The following is a 19775-nucleotide window of genomic DNA, read 5'->3' as shown; positions in this document are numbered from 1 at the left end:
TTTTTTGTATATTGCTGCAGAAGGATGTGGACATAGCAACTCTAATATCAAATGAAATTCATGCTATTGTCCTTTCTAAGCCTTCTAAGTCGGGTGCTGTCAGGCCCCTAGCTTTCCCTGGACTGATTACAGGTTTGTGCAAAGCTAAAGGTGTGGTGATTCCTCAGCCGTTGGTCCCAATAAGGAGGAAGATAGATCATTTGTTTGTCAATGCTCGTTGCTATAACCAACGAGAGTTTCCTCGGGCATCTCGCAGATCACGCCCACCACCTACCCAATCCCCACCAGCTACCTCACCTCTAGTTCCGCCAACTGGCCCTTTTGATTTTTCTACTATGCAGGATTGTATGGTGCAACAATTTCAGCACATGGAGGCTCATCTTCGCCACGTGCAACTTCAACAAGCCGCGAATCATCGAGGGCAATTGGCTTTACACTCCTATTTTTACAACTACACGTTGCATCAGGCTGATACCGGTGGAAGCTTATATCCTTGGCCTACACCGGAGCAATTTCAAGATGTTATTCTTTGGCCTGGGGACAATCCTGTTTTTCCAGGAGGGAGTGATGCACAGCCACATGAAGCACAGCCACATGAAGCACAACCACATGAAGGCGAGCAGGTGATGGACTCGGAGGGAGAACAAGCTGAGGAGGAAGAAAGAGATGATGGATCACTGTCACCCACCTTTTGAGGAGGAGGAGTTTAATTTTAATTATGCCAGTTTAAATTCAAGTCATTTTAATTTCAGTTATTTAGTTTTCATTTTGTTGGACTATTATGTTGGTTTACTGGTTTTGGTGTTCTTGCTTGAACTTTTGACTGGTTTACTAGTTGGTGTTTTGGTTTGACTGGTTTACTAGTTGGTGTTTTGGTTTGAACTTTTTGTGTTTATGGTTGAACTCTTGATGTCTTTGGGTGAACTAAACTCATACTCTGGGGGTATAATCCTATAATGTTAGGATAGACGTACATACTAAAAAAAATGTAAATACTTATACTTATTTATATAATCTTTTTGGGAAAAATTGAAAATCATTCTTGGGAGGTAGTAAATGAGATGGCTTTTAGATCAACAAAAAGTGAAAACACATCTTTTGATTCACCTTGAAATAGTTTGTTTTGAGACTTGTTCTGAGGTTGTACTCATCCAATTTGCTTGGTCATGAAATTGTGAGTTATTTGATTAGCATGACATGAAAAATCAATAGTTGAACATTTAGCCAAGCTGGTGAGTGAGAGTGACTAAACAGTGCATATATCATATATATTTCCACTTTTGAGAGCCATCATCATAATATATGTGTTTGCATTGGTTGAGTCTTGAATGATTGTCTTGTGAGAAAGTTTTGGACAGGATCAAGGCATTCCCTTGTAAATAACTGAAACCTTTTTGAGCCTAGAGCCAAACAGCCAGCCATAATTGAATTCATCCTTTAAAACCTGTTTGAGCCTTAACCTTCAAATCACCTTAAACCTTTCTCAAATACCAACTCATCACCCTGACCAAACTCTTGAGGGTAAATGAAAATGAATTTGGGATTAAGTTGGGGTAGTTGGTAAGAATTGCCAAGTTGAGAGAAAGTGGTGAAATTATGATTAATGAAAGTTGAAGGGAAGAGCCACCCCTCCATCATTTTTCTCTGTTTAAAATCAAGTGTGCTTGTTAGTCTCATTCTTTGATCTCATAAAAAAAAAATCAAATCAATAGCAAAATAAGCAAGCACCTGTACAAATAGTCTTAAAAGGGGAGGGGCCTCTTGAAATCCAGGCAACAAATTTTGAGGAGAAAGGGTATGTAATTAGAGGAAGATTTTGGGCTGAGAGAATGGGTTGGAGTTGAATATTAAGAGTGAGCAAGGTGAAATGTTTGAGTCATTTTCATTTTACTCTCGAGTTTAAACCTTGTTAATCTGAAAAACCACACTCCTTTGTTAACCAAACCTTAGTGGAACCCTCAAAAAGTCCTTGTGATCCTTAATTTTCTCTCACAGAGTAATACTGAAGAGATGATATCAATGCTTATGTTCATAGAAATGATGAATGGAATTGAGAGAAACACTCACCTTGGAGAGCCATTGTTGAGAGAGTATGTTCAGATATTGGTTTGTAATGTTCATGCTATGATTTGCCTTGCAATTTTTGTGGTTGGGCATGATTGTTGTTGTGGGCACCTTAGTGAGTAGAAATTGGTTGTGATGGTGAATTGATTGAATGTTTACCTATTGTTGATACAGAAGAAATCTCATGGTAGGAAGTAACTTTTTTTGGGTTTTTGTTTGGTATCTTGTTAGGGACCAACAAGAGATTAAGTTGAGGTAGTTGTTGAGTGTCCTTTATAGTATGTTTCACACTCAACTTTTGGAAATCTTTTTGTATAATTGTAGATATTTATATGTTATTTCACCCCTTTATTTATAGAATTAAGTCATACTATAGGAGTAGGGGAGTAGTAGCAATCTTAAGAAATTTTCTCATTTTTTGCAGGATTTTGGCCAGGCAGAGATCCACAGCCATAGCTATGGATCTGGAGCTCGAGCTGTGGAAGTCTGAAAATGATATAGAGGTCCAGAGACTTGCAGCTATAGCTGTGGTTCTGCAGCTATAGCTGTGGAAATCTGGAATGCTCATTTTTGGTTCCAGAGACTTGAAGCTACAGCTGCAGGGTCCAAGACTTGAGCGTTGAGGCTTGGGAAATCAAGGGAAGCCACAGAGACTCACAGCCATAGCTGTGGTTTCACAGCTACAGCTCAGGAAGTTACTTAATCATGAAGGAGTCTCCACAGCCATGGCTGCAGAGCTACAGCTGCAGCGCCAGAAGTTACTTTGCCTTGAAGGATTCTCCACAGCCATAGTGGTGGTTCTACAGCTGCAGCGGTGGAGCTAAAAATTTCACTTTTTGCCCAGTTTTAGAGCTCATATAAAAAGGAAAAGAAAAGATATACAGAGGGACGAATAAAACAGAGGAAAAACAGGGGAAAAGCTTGACGTGAAGGGAGAAACGGAGCAAGAACGGAGACGTGGAAGCTGGATCCTTTGGGAACGAAGATCAACCCCATTTCTTCATCCTTTGCTTTGTAATTCCTTCTTTTACTCTTTGAGTCTGTAATGGCCATGTGTGGCTAAACTCCTTTAGGATTGGTTGGATGTAACTACTAACTCCTCTTCTTCTTAAATATATGCATTTTGATCTCATTATTTGTGCCTGATTCTTCTCTTAATGCTTATATCGGCTTGATCACCCGTTGTATGATTTTTGGCTTTTGAATCCAGTTGGAAAACGTTTTCGAAAACCCGAACTGAATCTTGCACCTAATCACTTCTTGTTCTAGGAATAGACTTGATTTGGTTAGTCACATTGTTCAAGTCATTGTTCTTAATGCGAAGTATTAAACTCAAAACATAGAGGAATCATGTTTTGAGCTTAATGACTTTAGGATTCAACCTTGAGGAATCTTGTTGGATTATTTAATGAACGTGGAAATAATGAAATTAGAATCGCATTTATTTTAAGAAGATTTACGAGTTAGCAAGTGCTCTGAACCAATCCTTGTTTTTAATCATTGTCTTTACTACTTTCAGTTTATTGTGTGGTTCTACCCTATCTCTACTCATTCGCAATTATAACAACATTCTCTTTAAATCATTTGAGCAAGAATTACTAAACACTCAAATCCCTGAGGACGATATTTGAGTACTACTTCGAAACTTGGTTCACTTGCCAAGTGGTAGGGTTGTGAAAAACCTCATCAGTCTTGAACAACGTGAGATAAGACTGTTCTCTTCCTAGTAGGAGGTAAAAAGGCAAAAGACAAAAAATGTATTTCTCCCTATAAACTGATTAATGAGATATCAGTTTTATATCCTTACCAGTAGAGACTAGAGACCTCTTAATGGACTACTAAATAGTCCAACCCATCACGGACCATTCATTAGAAGCCCAATAAGCATTATCCATAAATTAATAATAATATACAATATAATTAATATTAACATATAAATATAATTTATTAATTAATGTTAATCTATAATAATAATAATAAAATAAAGAATAATTATATAAATATAACACTTAGCACAGACAAGGAGAAGGCAAAACTACCGATAATTAAAATACATCAAAATGAAGAGTTATCTATATATAGGAACAATTATTACATGCTAAAATTTTATTAAAAAATTATATTCTACCGTATCATACATCAAAAACTCTGTTTTCTTCTCTAATTGATACACATACTATCATGATTAACTTTTTCAAACGTGTGCCTCCTGCATGCACCACTGAGAATCCACTAAAAATAAGGACAAACCCTTCTTAAAAACAAGATACGGGTTAATTATAATGATAAAAGACAAAGAAAAAATTATACTGGTTTAACATATATCACTGAGGCGACATATAGTAGAATCTAACATAACAACATCATTTTACATTTGCTACCTCTCTTAAACAAATTCAAACCAATTGAAAGATTCCTCTAAGCCAGAAAGATTATAAGACTCGGGATGGGGGTTGTCATTGACAGCATCTGGACTAGTAGGACTGGGAACACCTGCTACATTTAGGATTTCATCATCAACAACCTCATCAATAACATGTTCCTCATTCTCCTTAAACAATGGTGTTTTTGTGTCCATGTCTTGAGCAAATAAGAGGGTCTGTGCTTCAACGATTCCATCCTTTTGTCCGTTCAAGTATACCGCTTTCATCAGATCTTGAAACTCCTCTGAATTCTGGTAGCTTTCAATTTCAATATCATATAGCCTCCCTAATTCTTCAACTTTTCCTTTCAAAACAGTACTCACCTTCTCATACTTTCTCCCACATTTGCAACCATTGTCTGAGTGCATCCTCGTGCCACTAGTACAATCTACCTTCTTTGAAACAAACTCATCAGCTTGACTGTTGAGTTTCTGAATCAATTCATCATTAGCTGCGTCACTATCTTTATTCAAAGCAGTATCTTCACTTTCAAGTTGTACAAACTCTTTGCGCAATGCTTCGTGTTCCTCCTTCAACTTACTCTCACCATCAGATTTCGAACTTTGTTGTTTCATCGTGGTGGATGTTTGCAAGGGAGGGGGAGGTATCACGTTAGTCCAATCCAATTCTGGAACCGAAGGTAGTGACACAATAGACGCTTTAAATCTTTGACTATCCAAGGTATCTAGTGTTGCCCATATGTCCAAATCCGGAAAGGTTAACTTTGCTTCAAGGAGTCCATTCACAATTCCTTCCATGTATGTCTTCAGTTCAAGCGAGGGTGGTGGGTTACGTGGGTACAATCCATCTTTTAATTGTGTGAATGACCATAAAGCCCTATGACCATATATCTTCTTGTTAAAGGCAGCACTTCTAGTTTTATCAATATCCAGAGAAGGAAATTTATTTCGTGCATGAACAAGTGCATCCGTAATTCCTTCATAGAATATTTCCCTCATTATTTCTTCCTGTTGAGGATTGCTGCCTTGTTCCTCCTCACTTCCCTCATGACCAGAGGTTGAAGCTTCTCCCACGTTCATTGGTCCCTTCCCTCTATCCTTTACTCGCTTCAACGCGAGATTCTGATAATGAAAACTTTCGGTCTCGTCGTCTACAAAATATGCTTCAATAATGCCTGCCCTACATAACACGGCAGTTACAATGTCTATGATGCTCAAATCAGGAAAGCTTTTTTTTGCTTCAACGAGTCCACCGACAATTCCATCAGAGTATATCCTTGTTTCAACCGTGGGTAACACCTGCACTACATCCTCACCCAATACTGATTTACTCCAACTAGCCATCTTGTCTAAGGCAACATTTTTTGTTTCAATAATATCTAGAGAAGGAAAGCTATTCTGAGCTTCATAAAGTCCATCCATAATTCCATCATGATAGATGTACCTCGTTAATGGTTGCTGCCCATAATCCATATTCAAATGTTGGATCAGATGCAACCGTGGTTGACCAAATCTGTCAACAAGGAGGCCTTTCATGCCTACTTTATGTAACAACGGACTTATTGTTTCTGACACGTCCAAATTAGGAAATCTCAACTTTGCTTCCAAGAGTCCACTGATAACTCCTCCAATGTATAACTTCACAACCTCGGGTAGCTCTTCGGAAATCCATCGAACCTTGGTACCTTTTATTAAGGCAACACTTCTTGTTTTGACAACATTTATGGAAGGACAGTTCTTTTGTGCTTCAACAAGTCCATCCCTTACTCCATCAGAGAATATTTTCCTCCTTTTTTCTTTCTGCTGCTGAACATCGTTTTTATCCTCAAGAACGCTAGGGGCTGAAGCATAGTATTCTTGTAGGAAAATTGTCATCAAGAAGGAATCTATGTCTTCTGAATCTGAATCTGAGCCTTCGGATTCTAATTCATCCTTACCCTCCTCTTTAATTAAAGAGTCCATGTTTTCAAGCTTGGTCGATTCAAACACTTTGTCGGTGCGAAAATTCTCTACCACCTTCTTAGGATCCTGATCTTCTTCTGTAGGAACTACTTTTGGTGGCATGTCCAAATACTTGGGATCAGGACATATGAATTGGACATGTTCCATGTTGGCTCCTTCTTCATACACATAAACTCCCCACCGACTCAGTGTCAATGAGGGAGAGGCTTCGTATGAAACCTGCACCACATTCCACTCATGCTCGAGAAATGCATCAAGGCTAAGCCATTCCTCGTCACTGAATAAAAGTCGTAGATCACAAATTAAGACATGATCTGGTGCAATTTTGAACTTGTGGTTTTTACGAGAAACACGTTGACCATTGATAACTAGTTGGAGCTGAAGAACTTGATGGCGACCTTGTTTCCCCGATCCTGTCACATCCTGGAAAACCAATGCTAAAGCAAAAGTAGGGAACTTGCAACGAACCCAGAAACGAGGATTCTCTCCATTGCCAATGAAATCAAACCATTCTGGAATCTCGGTTTGAGGCATCACTATTTCTAATTCACGCATCCCTTTTGCTGCCTATCATGTTGCAAAAATTAACAAAGTATAATTAAAACAACACACCTTGTCCGAAAAAGTTTAGGATTAATCTCTGTTATATATGAATAGTTGCTTGCTTTTTTGCATGTTTTATAGTGTGCAGGCCATGTGTACAGTGTACGGGGGTAATAACCTATCATTCTTTAAGCTTGCCTTACATTATAAAACTAAAAGATGAAACCAGGAACAAAACTTTTATATATATACTTTCAGTTTTATGGAAAATAGGATAGTATAAATCAATTTTACATCGCTACTGTATCACAAATTAACTTGTATAATAAATTTATTAATTTTCATAATATAAATATTTTTCAAGTTATATTAATGATAACTTTTATCAATTAATTATATAAATTTTTTATACCGATAATATATAACTATTAAACTCTTTAATTTTTATAATATAATAATATTTATTAAATAGTTTACTGAAATTCATACACGAGTCATTAAATAATTACATAAGACTATAAGCATTGATGGAGTTGAGTCATTTAGTAAGTAGAAATAAATTGTATTTAATATTAACAAAAATGTCTTAAAAAAGTGTATTTCATTTTCATTATCCAAGAGTATTTTTGGGGACAAAAGTTTCACATACATCAAATAACATTACTAAAAAAGTGTCATTTTCCTTCAAATTTTCCTTAAAAAAAATATTCGCATAAACTTTTTGCAAATTTTCGTGCAATAATAATTTTACCAAATTTTTTTATGAATTTATTATGAAAAATAATCTACAAGAAATTTTTACAAATTTTGCTACAATTTTAATGATCATAAAAAAAATTTCATAGTAAAGATTTGCAAAAAATATTGTAATAATTTTATTTTGTTTCTTGCAGATTTTCTTACAAAAATAAATTCACAAGTAATGTTTACTAAATGATAGAAAAAATTTTGCAGGTAATTTTTTCTACGGATTTTTCTGCCAATTTTAATCCGCAGAAAAAATAAAAAAAAATATTTAAATTTATATGTTTAATATTTTAAAAAAATTTCAAGTCCAACATCGATTAAAAATAAAATAATTAAAGAGTATATAAGTTAAGGCAACACTTACCTTACAAGTTAATTTGTATGGTTGAGTGTTAGACTTATAATCTACAATCTTAGAGTTTAAAAAATTATGTATCACATGTTGGAGGCGTGAAAATAAATGTTTCGGATGAATTCATTGTGAGCATTTGAAATTTGAAGAATTATTTATAGAATTTGTAGTAATTTCTTTAATTTTTTCATAAAAAATATTCTTGCAAAATTTCTTGCGAAAAAATTCGCAGGAAACTTTCTAGCGAATTTTTTTTGCAAGAAATTTTCCTGCGAATTTTTTTCGCAAGAAAATTCACAGGAAAATTTCTTGCAAATTTTAAAATTTAAAAAAACATATTATCTACGAAAGTATTACTTACAGATAAAATTTCGCAGAAAAATTTGTAGGAACAACGTTTTCTGCGAATTTTTATGAAAAATTCATAGGAAAAGTCGGATGTAATAATAGAAATTATAGTAGTATAAGTCTTTTGGTATATTATCACTATTTCTTTCAATAAACAAACAAATAAAAAGAGTAACTTATATGAAACATTTTATAAAAGTAAATTATTTTATACATCATTTTTATAAGAGATTTTTTTCCTCTATTTTATGCGTCTATTGTCACTTTTATATAACTACATTTTATAGAATTTATGTATATTCTTAGCATGGTTAACAAAAACTAAATAAAGGTATTTCAAAAAACAAATATTTGAACAGGAGGCGTAATTTTGTAAAAGTAATAGTAAACACTCCTAACGTATTAGCCTCATTTCTTTTTCTTTTTTTCTTAGGAGAAATATTAGTGGACATTAAGTGCATGTTTGGGAAGGAGGTTTTCCAATAATTTCAGCTGTTTTGAAAGGGGAAAAAAATAGTTTTTAGAAAGAAAAAAAAGCTTAATTTTTTGAAAAATTGATTAAACTCGTAAACAGTTTTTTTTATATAAAATGTTGTTTTAATAAATATAAAAATTTGAATTTTATGATTATTTTTCAACAATTTTTTCTCTGAAACTGATTTACAACATAAAAGCTTTTTTCTTATCCAAATAAAATTAAATATTTCAAAATCGATTTTTAGCCTATCTACTAAAAAAAATCATTCTAATTATAATTAATTATAACAATAATCAATTATATATATAATCAATTATTATAATAATTTAAATTTTACAACTTCTCTAAACACACTATAATCTCTCTTAATTCTTATAAGAGTTAATCACATATACATTGTCAGTGTAAAGTTTTTTTACACTAGTAACCAATCATATTTTTAATAGTGTCATATTATTTACTTATTTAATAAAATAAAAGTAAAATAAAATAATTTAAAAAATATGATTGATTGTCAGTGTAAAAAACTTTCCACTAACAATATATGAATGATTAACTCTTCTTATAAACAGAAAAAGAAATGAGAGAGAAATATATGTACATATAATAATTAACTTAATAAGTAATGTGATGTGATAGATGTACATATAATAACTTAATAACTTAGCTGGTAGGCCCACTATATGTCCATCATTTTAATCAATTTTTATATGACTTGTACTCAATTTTTTTTTTATTTATGAGGAATAATTATTAACACTTGATTATATTTCATGTGGAGGTGAATGGGATCATGATAGTCTTAATCATCTAATAATTTCTCATTAATGAAGTATATAAGTGAAATTGTCCGCATTATATCATTCTTTAAAAAAAAAATGAAAGAAATATGAATTTCAATTCATTCTCTTTCCTAACTATTTATTTCTTGTCTATATCCTAAAAGAAATATAAAAGAAATAGTGTGTAAATATCATTTTCCTAAATGTTAAGGTCTAAAGATTTAGTAATAAAGTGATGATACCTGAAACCATAACATGTCTGATGTATATGTGGTTAAGGAGGTATGTCTTGCATCTACTTTCTGAATAAATGGGAACTCTAAAATTTCCTGAAGATTCAAAAAATGATTAACATTAAGAATTATCAAGTTAGAGCATTATTGAAGAATATGTTGAAGCATCATGCAGAAGATCACATTGAGACTAGCTTGTTAAGTGGACACACTCCTTAGTACATGTAGGGAGAGGTAATCTTGTTTTTGAAGCAAATAATTGTTCTAATTCCGGGGGAAAAATGAGAATTATGAGAAGATCCCTATCAAACAAAGTAACATTTTTGAAATATAGTGTTTAAAAGATTGACAAACAATAGTTGTTGAAGGGATCCGAAGAAAACTTTTGAAGGATTCTAGGAGTTAAGAACATCCTCCAATTTTAAAGACAACAACATTTGGTAAAATGAATAAGTTGCTTGGTAGATATTAATTTTTCTAATACTTCATATCTCTATACTAACAAGTCCGGTGAATTTAATGGATTTTGCCAACACCTTAATAATAGTATTTATCATATAAATCTTCAATATGATTTATTTATTTCTTTCATTATCTTTGGGAAGTGTTCATGCCTTCCACGTTAATTAAGGTTAAGGACTTCTAGAGATGGTAGAAATATTTTTGGCGAGAAGTTTTCATGTTTAGTACATTTTGAAATGCTTAAGCAAGCAAGTCTAATCCAATAGAATCATGAACTGTAATTAGATGCTTACAATGATCAAGTCTCAATTCTTTTAAATTTTGAACTTCAGACATACCAAACATTTCAATAATAAATTATTTATATGAAAAATTCATATAAATAATTTATATTTTATATTTTATATTTGGGGTAAATTAATTTGGTCATTGAACATTTTCAATCTTGGAACAAAATTTTAATTTTTATTGATTAGATTTACATATATGAAAATTATGGAACTTAATTGATTTTCAAATGGCTATAAATATAAAGAAAATTGCATAAAAAATAAATTTTACAAACAACTAAAAAGAATATGATATTATTTTTTTTTTCTCATTTCCCAATTTCTTGTTAAATTCATTTTCATACAATTTTTATCATATGTATAACTTCATGGTTCAAACATCAATTGACTTAAATAGTTTCTATGAAAGTTAATCTAATGAGACAAATTTTATGTTTTGAATCAATAAAAAAAATAATTCAAAATTATGTCATAAAATTAAAAATTATTATTATTTTTGAAAGAAACAAAATGACTCAAATTTAGAAAGATAAAAGAATAAAATAAATATTATGAAAGATAAATGATTAGAATGAATTTTAAAAATAAGATAAAAGATCAAAAATATAATTTAGTAAAAAAAAGTAAAGAAGAATGAAAACATGTTATAGAATTGTACCTTAAATGGTTCTTCCAATGTTAAATGGCTTCTAGGTAAATTGAAGATAATGATTTTCTTTGGATGAAATTTTGATGGAAAAGACTCTGAAGGATATTCTTCCCATTCAAGCACCCTCAAATGATTTGGCAGATGTTTAGGCTCACATGAAAATAATGTGTTTCGAATAATGAGAATTCTAAGCCATTTCATTTCCTCAAAGGCAATACCAGTCCAATTTACTACTTCTTGTTGGGGAGGATCAAGCATTATCCCTTGAATATTGTCACTTCCCTTTAAAACAAGTACAAACAAGTAACATCAATTGCATGATGTCATTAACAATAGAAAGGAAAATTTGAAAAACAAAACATAGATGATTCTTACATTATCTTCGGTTAATACTTCGATAACATCTTCATAATGCCATAATCTGCTACGTTTCCCAAGTTTTGATGTCTCTTGCCTAACAATTTCTCTACCCATATCTTGTATTAAATCATGCATCATCAAGCAACCATTCTCGATAGTTAGGAGAGATTTATTAACAAGTACATTAATGTTTGATGCACCAAATTCCTCAAGTATCTTTTTAACATATTCTACTCTCTCCCCTTTGAAGAAGCAAGCTATGTCTAGGAAAACCCGTTTGGCATTGTCACCCAATCTATCATAGTTTATTTTGAGCATATCTAGAATCCTTTTACTTGGAGGGTTCCTTTTATATTCTTCTAATGCATCTTCCCAAGCAACTAAACTTTCTTCATGAAGATTAGCCAAATCAGAGCCTATTACTTTTAAAGCCAATGGAAGACACTTGGCAAAACCAACTGCACGCAAAGACACATTATCAAAGCCTATTTTAGGATGGCTTAGTTTGAAGGCATTCCGGCAAAAGAGCGTAAGAGAATGTTGTTCATCAAGCTCTTTCATTTCATAAATCTTCTCAACTTTGTGAGCAATTAGCACATCTTTATCCCTCGTTGTTATAATGATCCTACTACCTGAACCAAACCAATCACATCCTCCTGCCAGCTTTTCTAATCTATCTTTGTCATCAACATCATCAAGAACTAAAAGAACTTTCTTTTGATGAAGCTTGCGTTTTATTTGATACATTCCTTTACTTGTACTACCCAACTCAGTTTCTAACTCCTCTAACATCTCTGATAAAAGTGTCTTCTGTAGGTCTTCCAAGCCATTGATTTTGTTTGATTTCTCTCTAACATCGGCAAGAAAACATGCAGCATCAAAATCTCCCACAATCTTGTCATACAAAGCTTTGGCAAGTTCTGTTTTTCCTATTCCCCCAAGTCCGTATATGCCCAACATGCATACAGTTTTATCACCAGGCTTCATCTCTAATAATGACTTTACCTCTTCTATGCGTGGTTCAAGTCCAACAGGGTTCTGCCCGGTATTTAAATGTTTAGGAGCTATATTTTTGTAGACCTTATCTACAAGCTCTTCAATCAAAATGATTTCAGACTTGAGGCTTCTGCAGAAACACAATACTTTTTTTTTTATATTATTATTTATATGAATTATAATGACGCTAATGTTGACTGAGTCAGAAGATTTTTAGTTTAAGAAATCTATTTTGAAATTTTATATTTTTGTTTTTTATGTGTTTCAGTTAATCTGTTTTCCCACAACTAGGAATATGCTGTTAGACGTGGGTTATTTGGCTATTTTCTAGGAATTCAGTTGTAGAGCTAAGTCTATAAACTTGGCTGTTTTTCATTTGTGAAGATGATGTGCTCTTAGATATGTTTCTATCCTTTTGCACTCTATACAATCTGATCTGAGTTAACATCTGGCATCAGAGCCAGGTTCACTATAGCAAGAAGCAGTAGACTTCAATCATGGCTACGGATGGCAATTTTGTGCAACCTGCAATTCCAAAATTGAATGAGCATTATGATCATTGGGCAATGCTCATGGAGAACTTCTTAAGGTCAAAAGAATATTGGAATCTTATAGATCCAGGGATTCCCAAACATGCAGCAGAAGCTGAATTAACAGAGAACGAGAAGAAGACTGTGGAGGAGCTCAAGTTAAAAGATTTAAAAGTAAAAAATTATTTATTTCAAGCAATTGATCGAGCTGTGCTTGAAACGATCTTGAAGAAGGAGACATCGAAGGAGATTTGGGATTCTTTAAAACAAAAATACCAGGGCACTGCTAGAGTAAAGCGAGCACAACTTCAAGCCCTCCGACGTGAATGGGAGATTTTGCAGATGAAGAACGGAGAATCAGTTAATGACTATTTTGCTCGAACTCTCACAATTGCAAATAAGATGAGGATGTATGGTGAACGGGTGTCTGATCTTAATGTCATTGAGAAGATTCTCCGCTCAATGACCTCAAGGTACGATTATGTAGTGTGTTCCATTGAAGAATCTCATGATTTGGACACCATGACTGTAGATGAACTCCAAAGTAGCTTGTTAGTTCACGAGCAACGGATAAATGGCCACAATGCGCAAGACGAGCAAGTGTTAAAGGTTGCGCAAGATGAGACAGGTGCTAGACGTGGACGTGGAAGAGGAGTTTTTCGAGGTGGAAATGTTCAAGGAAGAGGTAGAGGCAGAGGAGGCAGATACGTGGACAAGACGATGATAGAATGCTATCACTGCCATGATTTTGGGCATTTTCAATATGAATGCCCAAAGAAACCACAAGACAGCAAAGCAAATTATGTTGAGGTCGATGAGGAAGCGGTGTTACTGATGGCACAACTCTCATCAGATGGAAAATCAAATCCACAAGACATGTGGTTTATTGACTCAGGTTGTAGTAACCACATGACAGGTAGAAAAGATTGGTTCTCCTCTTTTGATTTTTCTTTTTCTGATGAAGTGAAATTAGGGAATAATTATTCTCTAAAAGTGGCTGGGAAGGGTATTGTTAAACTTTTAATTAATGGAGTTGTGCATTTGGTTAGAGATGTATTTTATGTGCCTGAACTGAAAAATAATTTATTCAGTGTGGGGCAACTTCAAGAGAAAGGATTGACTGTTGAGATGAAGCAAAATAAGTGTAGAGTGTTTCAAGAAAAGGGGATTATTTTTGAAACCTCTATGACTACCAATCGTATGTTTGCTGTCTATGTTAAATCTGGAGTTTCTCAACCTTGCTTTCAGGTTAGTTCAGTGCCACCTGCAGAAGTTTGGCACTCTCGGTATGGGCACTTGAGTTACAGCGGGCTGAAAACTTTATTGGAGTTTAATATGGTAAAAGGACTGCCCTCCTTAACGCCACCAACTCATCTCTGTGAACATTGTCTCAAAGGAAAACATCAAAGAGACCCTTTTCCAAGACAGAGTAATTGGCGTGCTTCTCAATTGCTGCAACTAATTCACTCTGACATTTGTGGTCCCATTAGTCCTACCTCTAATGGAAATAAAAGGTACATACTCACTTTTACTGATGATTTAAGCAGAAAAGTTTGGGTATATTTCCTTTTTGAGAAAAGTGAAACATTTGGTGTATTTAAGAAGTTTAAAGCACTAGTTGAAAAACAAGCTGGTGTTCCTATTCAAATGTTGAGAACTGACAGAGGGGGAGAGTACCTCTCCAAGGAGTTTGTTGAATTTTGCAATGAACAGGGAATTCAAAGACAACTCACAGCTTCATATACACCACAACAGAACGGTGTGGCGGAAAGGAAAAATCAAACTATTATCAATATGGTTCGGAGTGTTTTGGGAGAAAAAGGAGTTCCAAAAGCATTTTGGCCAGAAGCTGTAATGTGGGCAGTCCATGTTCTGAACAGAAGCCCCACTCTTGCTGTAAAAGACATCACACCCGAGGAGGCATGGAGCGGAATCAAGCCGTCTGTTTCTTACTTCAGGATCTTTGGCTGCATTGGATATGCTTACGTACATAACCAGCAAAGGAGTAAACTTGATGACAAAAGTACCAAATGTGTGTTGTTGGGTGTAAGCGAGGAATCTAAGGCCTACAAGCTTTATGATCCCGTCAAGAAGAAAATTTTGATTAGTAGAGATGTTAAATTTCAGGAAGATGCTGCTTGGGATTGGAGTGAAGCTAAAAACAGTAGTATACTTGATACGGGTGAGTTGAATCCTTTGGAAGAGTCTTCACAAGTAGCTGAGGAGAAAACTCAAGACAAATCTAATGATACAGCTGCGACTTCCAGTGCAACAACAACAAACTCATCCTCAAATGTGCCTGATTATTCTGTTCCAGCAGCTTCAGAATCTCATGATCAAGGGAGGACTAGAAGACCACCAACATGGATGAGAGATTATGTCACAGGTGATGCTCTAACTGAGGAAGATGCCATGAATTTTGCCATGTTTGCTGGTGCAGATCCAGTAACATACAATCAAGCATCAAAAAGTCAGCATTGGAGGAATGCAATGGATGCTGAAATTCAAGCTATTCAAAGAAATGATACTTGGCAGCTGGTTGATCCACCATCAAATTGCAAAGTCATAGGTGTCAAGTGGATTTTCAAGACTAAATTGAAGGAAACAGGGGAGATTGACAAGTTCAAGGCTAGACTTGTAGCAAAAGGCTACACTCAAGAGGAAGGCATAGATTACGGGGAGATTTTTGCACCGGTAGCTCGTCTTGAAACTGTCAGGACTGTTATTGCAATTGCAGCAACAAAAAGATGGAGTATTTATCAGCTTGATATTAAATCAGCCTTCCTGCATGGAGAAATCAATGAAGATGTCTATTTAGAGCAACCACCGGGGTATGTATGTCAAGGACGTGAACATCAAGTATACAAGCTCAAAAAGGCTTTGTATGGACTTAAGCAGGCTCCGAGAGCCTGGTACAGTAAGTTGGAATCTCATCTTGTAACTAACGGTTTTCTAAAATGTCCTCATGAGCACACTTTATTTTTGAAGAAGGAGGGAAGTGAAATTTTAATTGTGTGTTTTTATGTAGATGATCTTATATATACTGGTAGTGATGAGTTGATGTTTCAACAGTTTAAGACTATAATGATGAATGAATTTGCAATGACTGATTTAGGCAAGATGAGATATTTTCTAGGCATTGAAGTTTTGCAGAGCTGTACTGGAATTTACATTGGGCAGAAAAAATACATTAAGGATATGTTGAATAGATTTGATATGTCTGATTGCAATTCAGTGAAGAATCCTATTGCTCCAGGTACTAGGTTGCTGAAAGAAGATAAAGGAACAGAGGTTGACAGTACTATATATAAACAACTTGTAGGAAGCCTTATGTATCTTACAGCTACAAGGCCGGATATTGCACATTCTGTTAGTTTGATTAGTCGTTTTATGGAGCATCCAAAGGAGAGTCACTTCATAGCAGCAAAGCGGATTTTGAGATATTTACAAGGCACTCAAAATCTGGGAATTTTCTACAAGGCTGGAATAAATGAAGAATTATTTGCTTACACTGATAGTGATTATGCAGGAGATCTTGAAGATAGGAAAAGCACATCTGGTTATGCTTTCCTTTTGGCTGGTGGTGTGATTTCATGGGTTTCAAAGAAACAACCGGTGGTTAGCCTATCCACAACAGAAGCAGAATTTATAGCAGCTGCATTATGTGCTTGTCAATGTGTTTGGCTGAGAAGAATTTTGGAGCATCTTGATCACTATCAGGTTGGAGCTACTGTGATGTTTTGTGATAATGTTTCTACAATTAAATTATCCAAAAACCCAGTTTTGCATGGAAGAAGTAAACATATTGATGTTAGATTTCACTTCTTGAGAAATTTATGCAATGATGGTGTTATTGAGCTGAATTTCTGTAATACCAAAAATCAGTTAGCAGATATTATGACGAAGCCTCTGAAGGTTGAAGATTTCCAGCGCCTACGAAGTGCTCTAGGCATGCTTGAAGATTCTGAAATAAACTGCTGCAAGGAGCATGCAGTTTAAGGGAGGAATTGTTGACTGAGTCAGAAGATTTTTAGTTTAAGAAATCTATTTTGAAATTTTATATTTTTGTTTTTTATGTGTTTCAGTTAATCTGTTTTCCCACAACTAGGAATATGCTGTTAGACGTGGGTTATTTGGCTATTTTCTAGGAATTCAGTTGTAGAGCTAAGTCTATAAACTTGGCTGTTTTTCATTTGTGAAGATGATGTGCTCTTAGATATGTTTCTATCCTTTTGCACTCTATACAATCTGATCTGAGTTAACAGCTAAGCGGACTAAAATTTATATTACTTAAATTTTTACATTATTTATTTGATGGTAGAATTTATTTCATTGTAGTAATAAGTAATGAATTAATCCGTTATAGTACCCAAAAAAAATTCACATGTGATGAAAACGTTGAAATTTCTCACAATAGGTGAATTTTGATTTGAAAAAACATATTTAAGTTGTGCTTAATTTGGTTGAAACATGAATTAATACAACATAAAATTTTTAGAAACAATAATATATATATATATATATATATATATTACACTTATTATTATTATTATTATTATTATTATTATTACTATTATTATTATTATCAGTGTAAAATAATATTAAATAAATATAATATTATAAATTTATAACATTGAATATTAAAATAAAACATGATTAATTATAGATGTTTGACATTTAATATAGACAAAATTTTAAATTATATATAATATAATATTTAAATTTAATTTTTAATAAAATATAACAATTTCCACTAATAACAAATTTACATCTAGAAAGAAAAGTGTCTAATTAATATAATATAAATTATAAAAAATAAAGATATTATAAATTATAAACTAAGATAAATTATTAAATTATATTTATGTGAAAAATATTAAAAATAAATTATTCTAATTTATAATTTTTTTTAATATTTTAAATTATATTTAAATTTTTATTTATTTTATAAATTATTTAAATTATATTTATCTCTCTTTAGTGTATATTTTGCATACTACTTTCACAACTAATTAACTAAAAGATTTCCCTCTCAATTATGTGTGCATCTTAATTGTCTATCCCTCAAATTTATCTTCTTTGTTTTTTTATTTTTAGTTGAATTTCAATAACTATTTTAAGAAAAAAAAATCAATAATTAAAAACAATATGTGATAATCTAAATCATTTATTGTAAATTTAAAAATATAATTTATATATTTATTTATTATAAATTTTGCATAGATGATTTAGATAAAAAAAAAAAAAGAATAATCTAATAATAAATTATATATATATATATATATCATATAATATTTAATTAAAAGTAAGGTTTAAATATGTTTTTAGTCTCTCAAATTTAAGATAAATTTATTTTTGGTCCCTCAAATTTAAAACTGTTGTTTTTAGTCCCTGTAATTTTTAAAAATCTTGTTTTAGTCTCTTAGGTCACCAATAACATATTTAAAAGTTACTAATTAAGACAATTATGCAATATCGACCGGATTTAATGTGATATTTTCACTAATAAAAATACTAATAAGTAGATTTTATATAATAATATTTAATAAATTTTTTAACAAAATTTGAATATAAGGACTAAATTAAAATTTTTTAAAATTATAGAGATTAAAAACAATAATTTTAAATTTAAACGACTAAAAATAGATTTAATCAAAATTTGAGAGACAAAATCATATTTAAGCCTAAAATAATAAGAAAATTGTTGGTACATACCCGGTGGTGAAATGGTCGCCCGGGAAGCCACTCACTTCAGTCAAAGCTGACCTCCAATTCTTCACTCTTTGGGAGTCTTTGCCAAGCTTGTTTTGGTGTGCAATCATGTGCTCACCATAACGGTTACTCTGATTCATTATATCCGAGGGATCTACATGGTAAAATATTGGGAAAACACGTTGTTTCTTGTGCCCATTCTTGGACCGTTGTAGGATCAACACAAGTTCATCAAGACACCATCTGGAAGATGCATAGTTCTCAGAAAACACAATGATAAAAACCCTAGATTGTTCAATGGCTTTGGAGAGAGCAGGTGAAATGCTTTCTCCCATCTCCAGATTCTTATCATCGATGAAAGTGATTATCCCTTTTCGGGACAACGCGCTACGAAGATGCCCTATAAATTTTTCCCTTGTGTCTTCCCCTCTAAAACTCAAGAAAACATCATACGGGAAACCAAGGGACTCTTCCTCATCATGTTGTGCCATGATAAGGATACTAGGTAACTGCTACAAGAAGATCGAGAAGGGGAATACACGAATAGTGAATTACTGCATAAGTCCAATTTAGTGTCTTGCGCCGGTGCTAGCTTAAATACAATTTTCTACGCGGTATGTTTCGCTTTTAAGAAAAGAATAAAAAATGTTTTACGTTGATGTATCACTGACCCACATGAATGAAGTTTCTTGGAAGCTCCTCTATGATTTATTTAAAGAAATTTGAAGACTAGCCTTGGGTCTAATCGATCTGGAAGGGTGATGACCCAAGACACGGGTTTCCAAATTAAAAATAAACTAGGGTTTGAGTCTAGGGGGAAATTTTTAATACTTGTGGTACAATCCTTAGTGTTCTTTTTCTAAAAGCTACACTTTGCAAGTTTG

General features: G+C 33.2%; 1 protein-coding gene across 1 annotated transcript; it reads right to left on the bottom strand.

Moving 5' to 3' along the window:
* Nucleotides 1-4350: 4350 nt before the first annotated feature.
* LOC109789613 (uncharacterized) lies at nucleotides 4351-19561 on the bottom strand. The gene is made up of 5 exons (XM_020348613.3): nucleotides 18895-19561; nucleotides 11669-12779; nucleotides 11303-11575; nucleotides 9902-9988; nucleotides 4351-6976 (listed from the first exon to the last, which is right to left on the bottom strand). The coding sequence occupies exons 1-5, from the start codon at nucleotides 19380-19382 to the stop codon at nucleotides 4451-4453; spliced, it is 4485 nt and encodes a 1494-aa protein (XP_020204202.1). The 5' UTR covers nucleotides 19383-19561; the 3' UTR covers nucleotides 4351-4450.
* Nucleotides 19562-19775: the final 214 nt, after the last annotated feature.

This window comes from Cajanus cajan, chromosome 9 (assembly GCF_000230855.2).
Source record: "Cajanus cajan strain Asha chromosome 9, NIPB_CcT2T_4, whole genome shotgun sequence".
In the NCBI taxonomy this organism is placed as follows: Eukaryota; Viridiplantae; Streptophyta; class Magnoliopsida; order Fabales; family Fabaceae; genus Cajanus; species Cajanus cajan.
The sequence above is the reverse complement of the archived record's forward strand: the minus strand, read 5'-3'. Positions and strand labels throughout refer to the sequence as shown.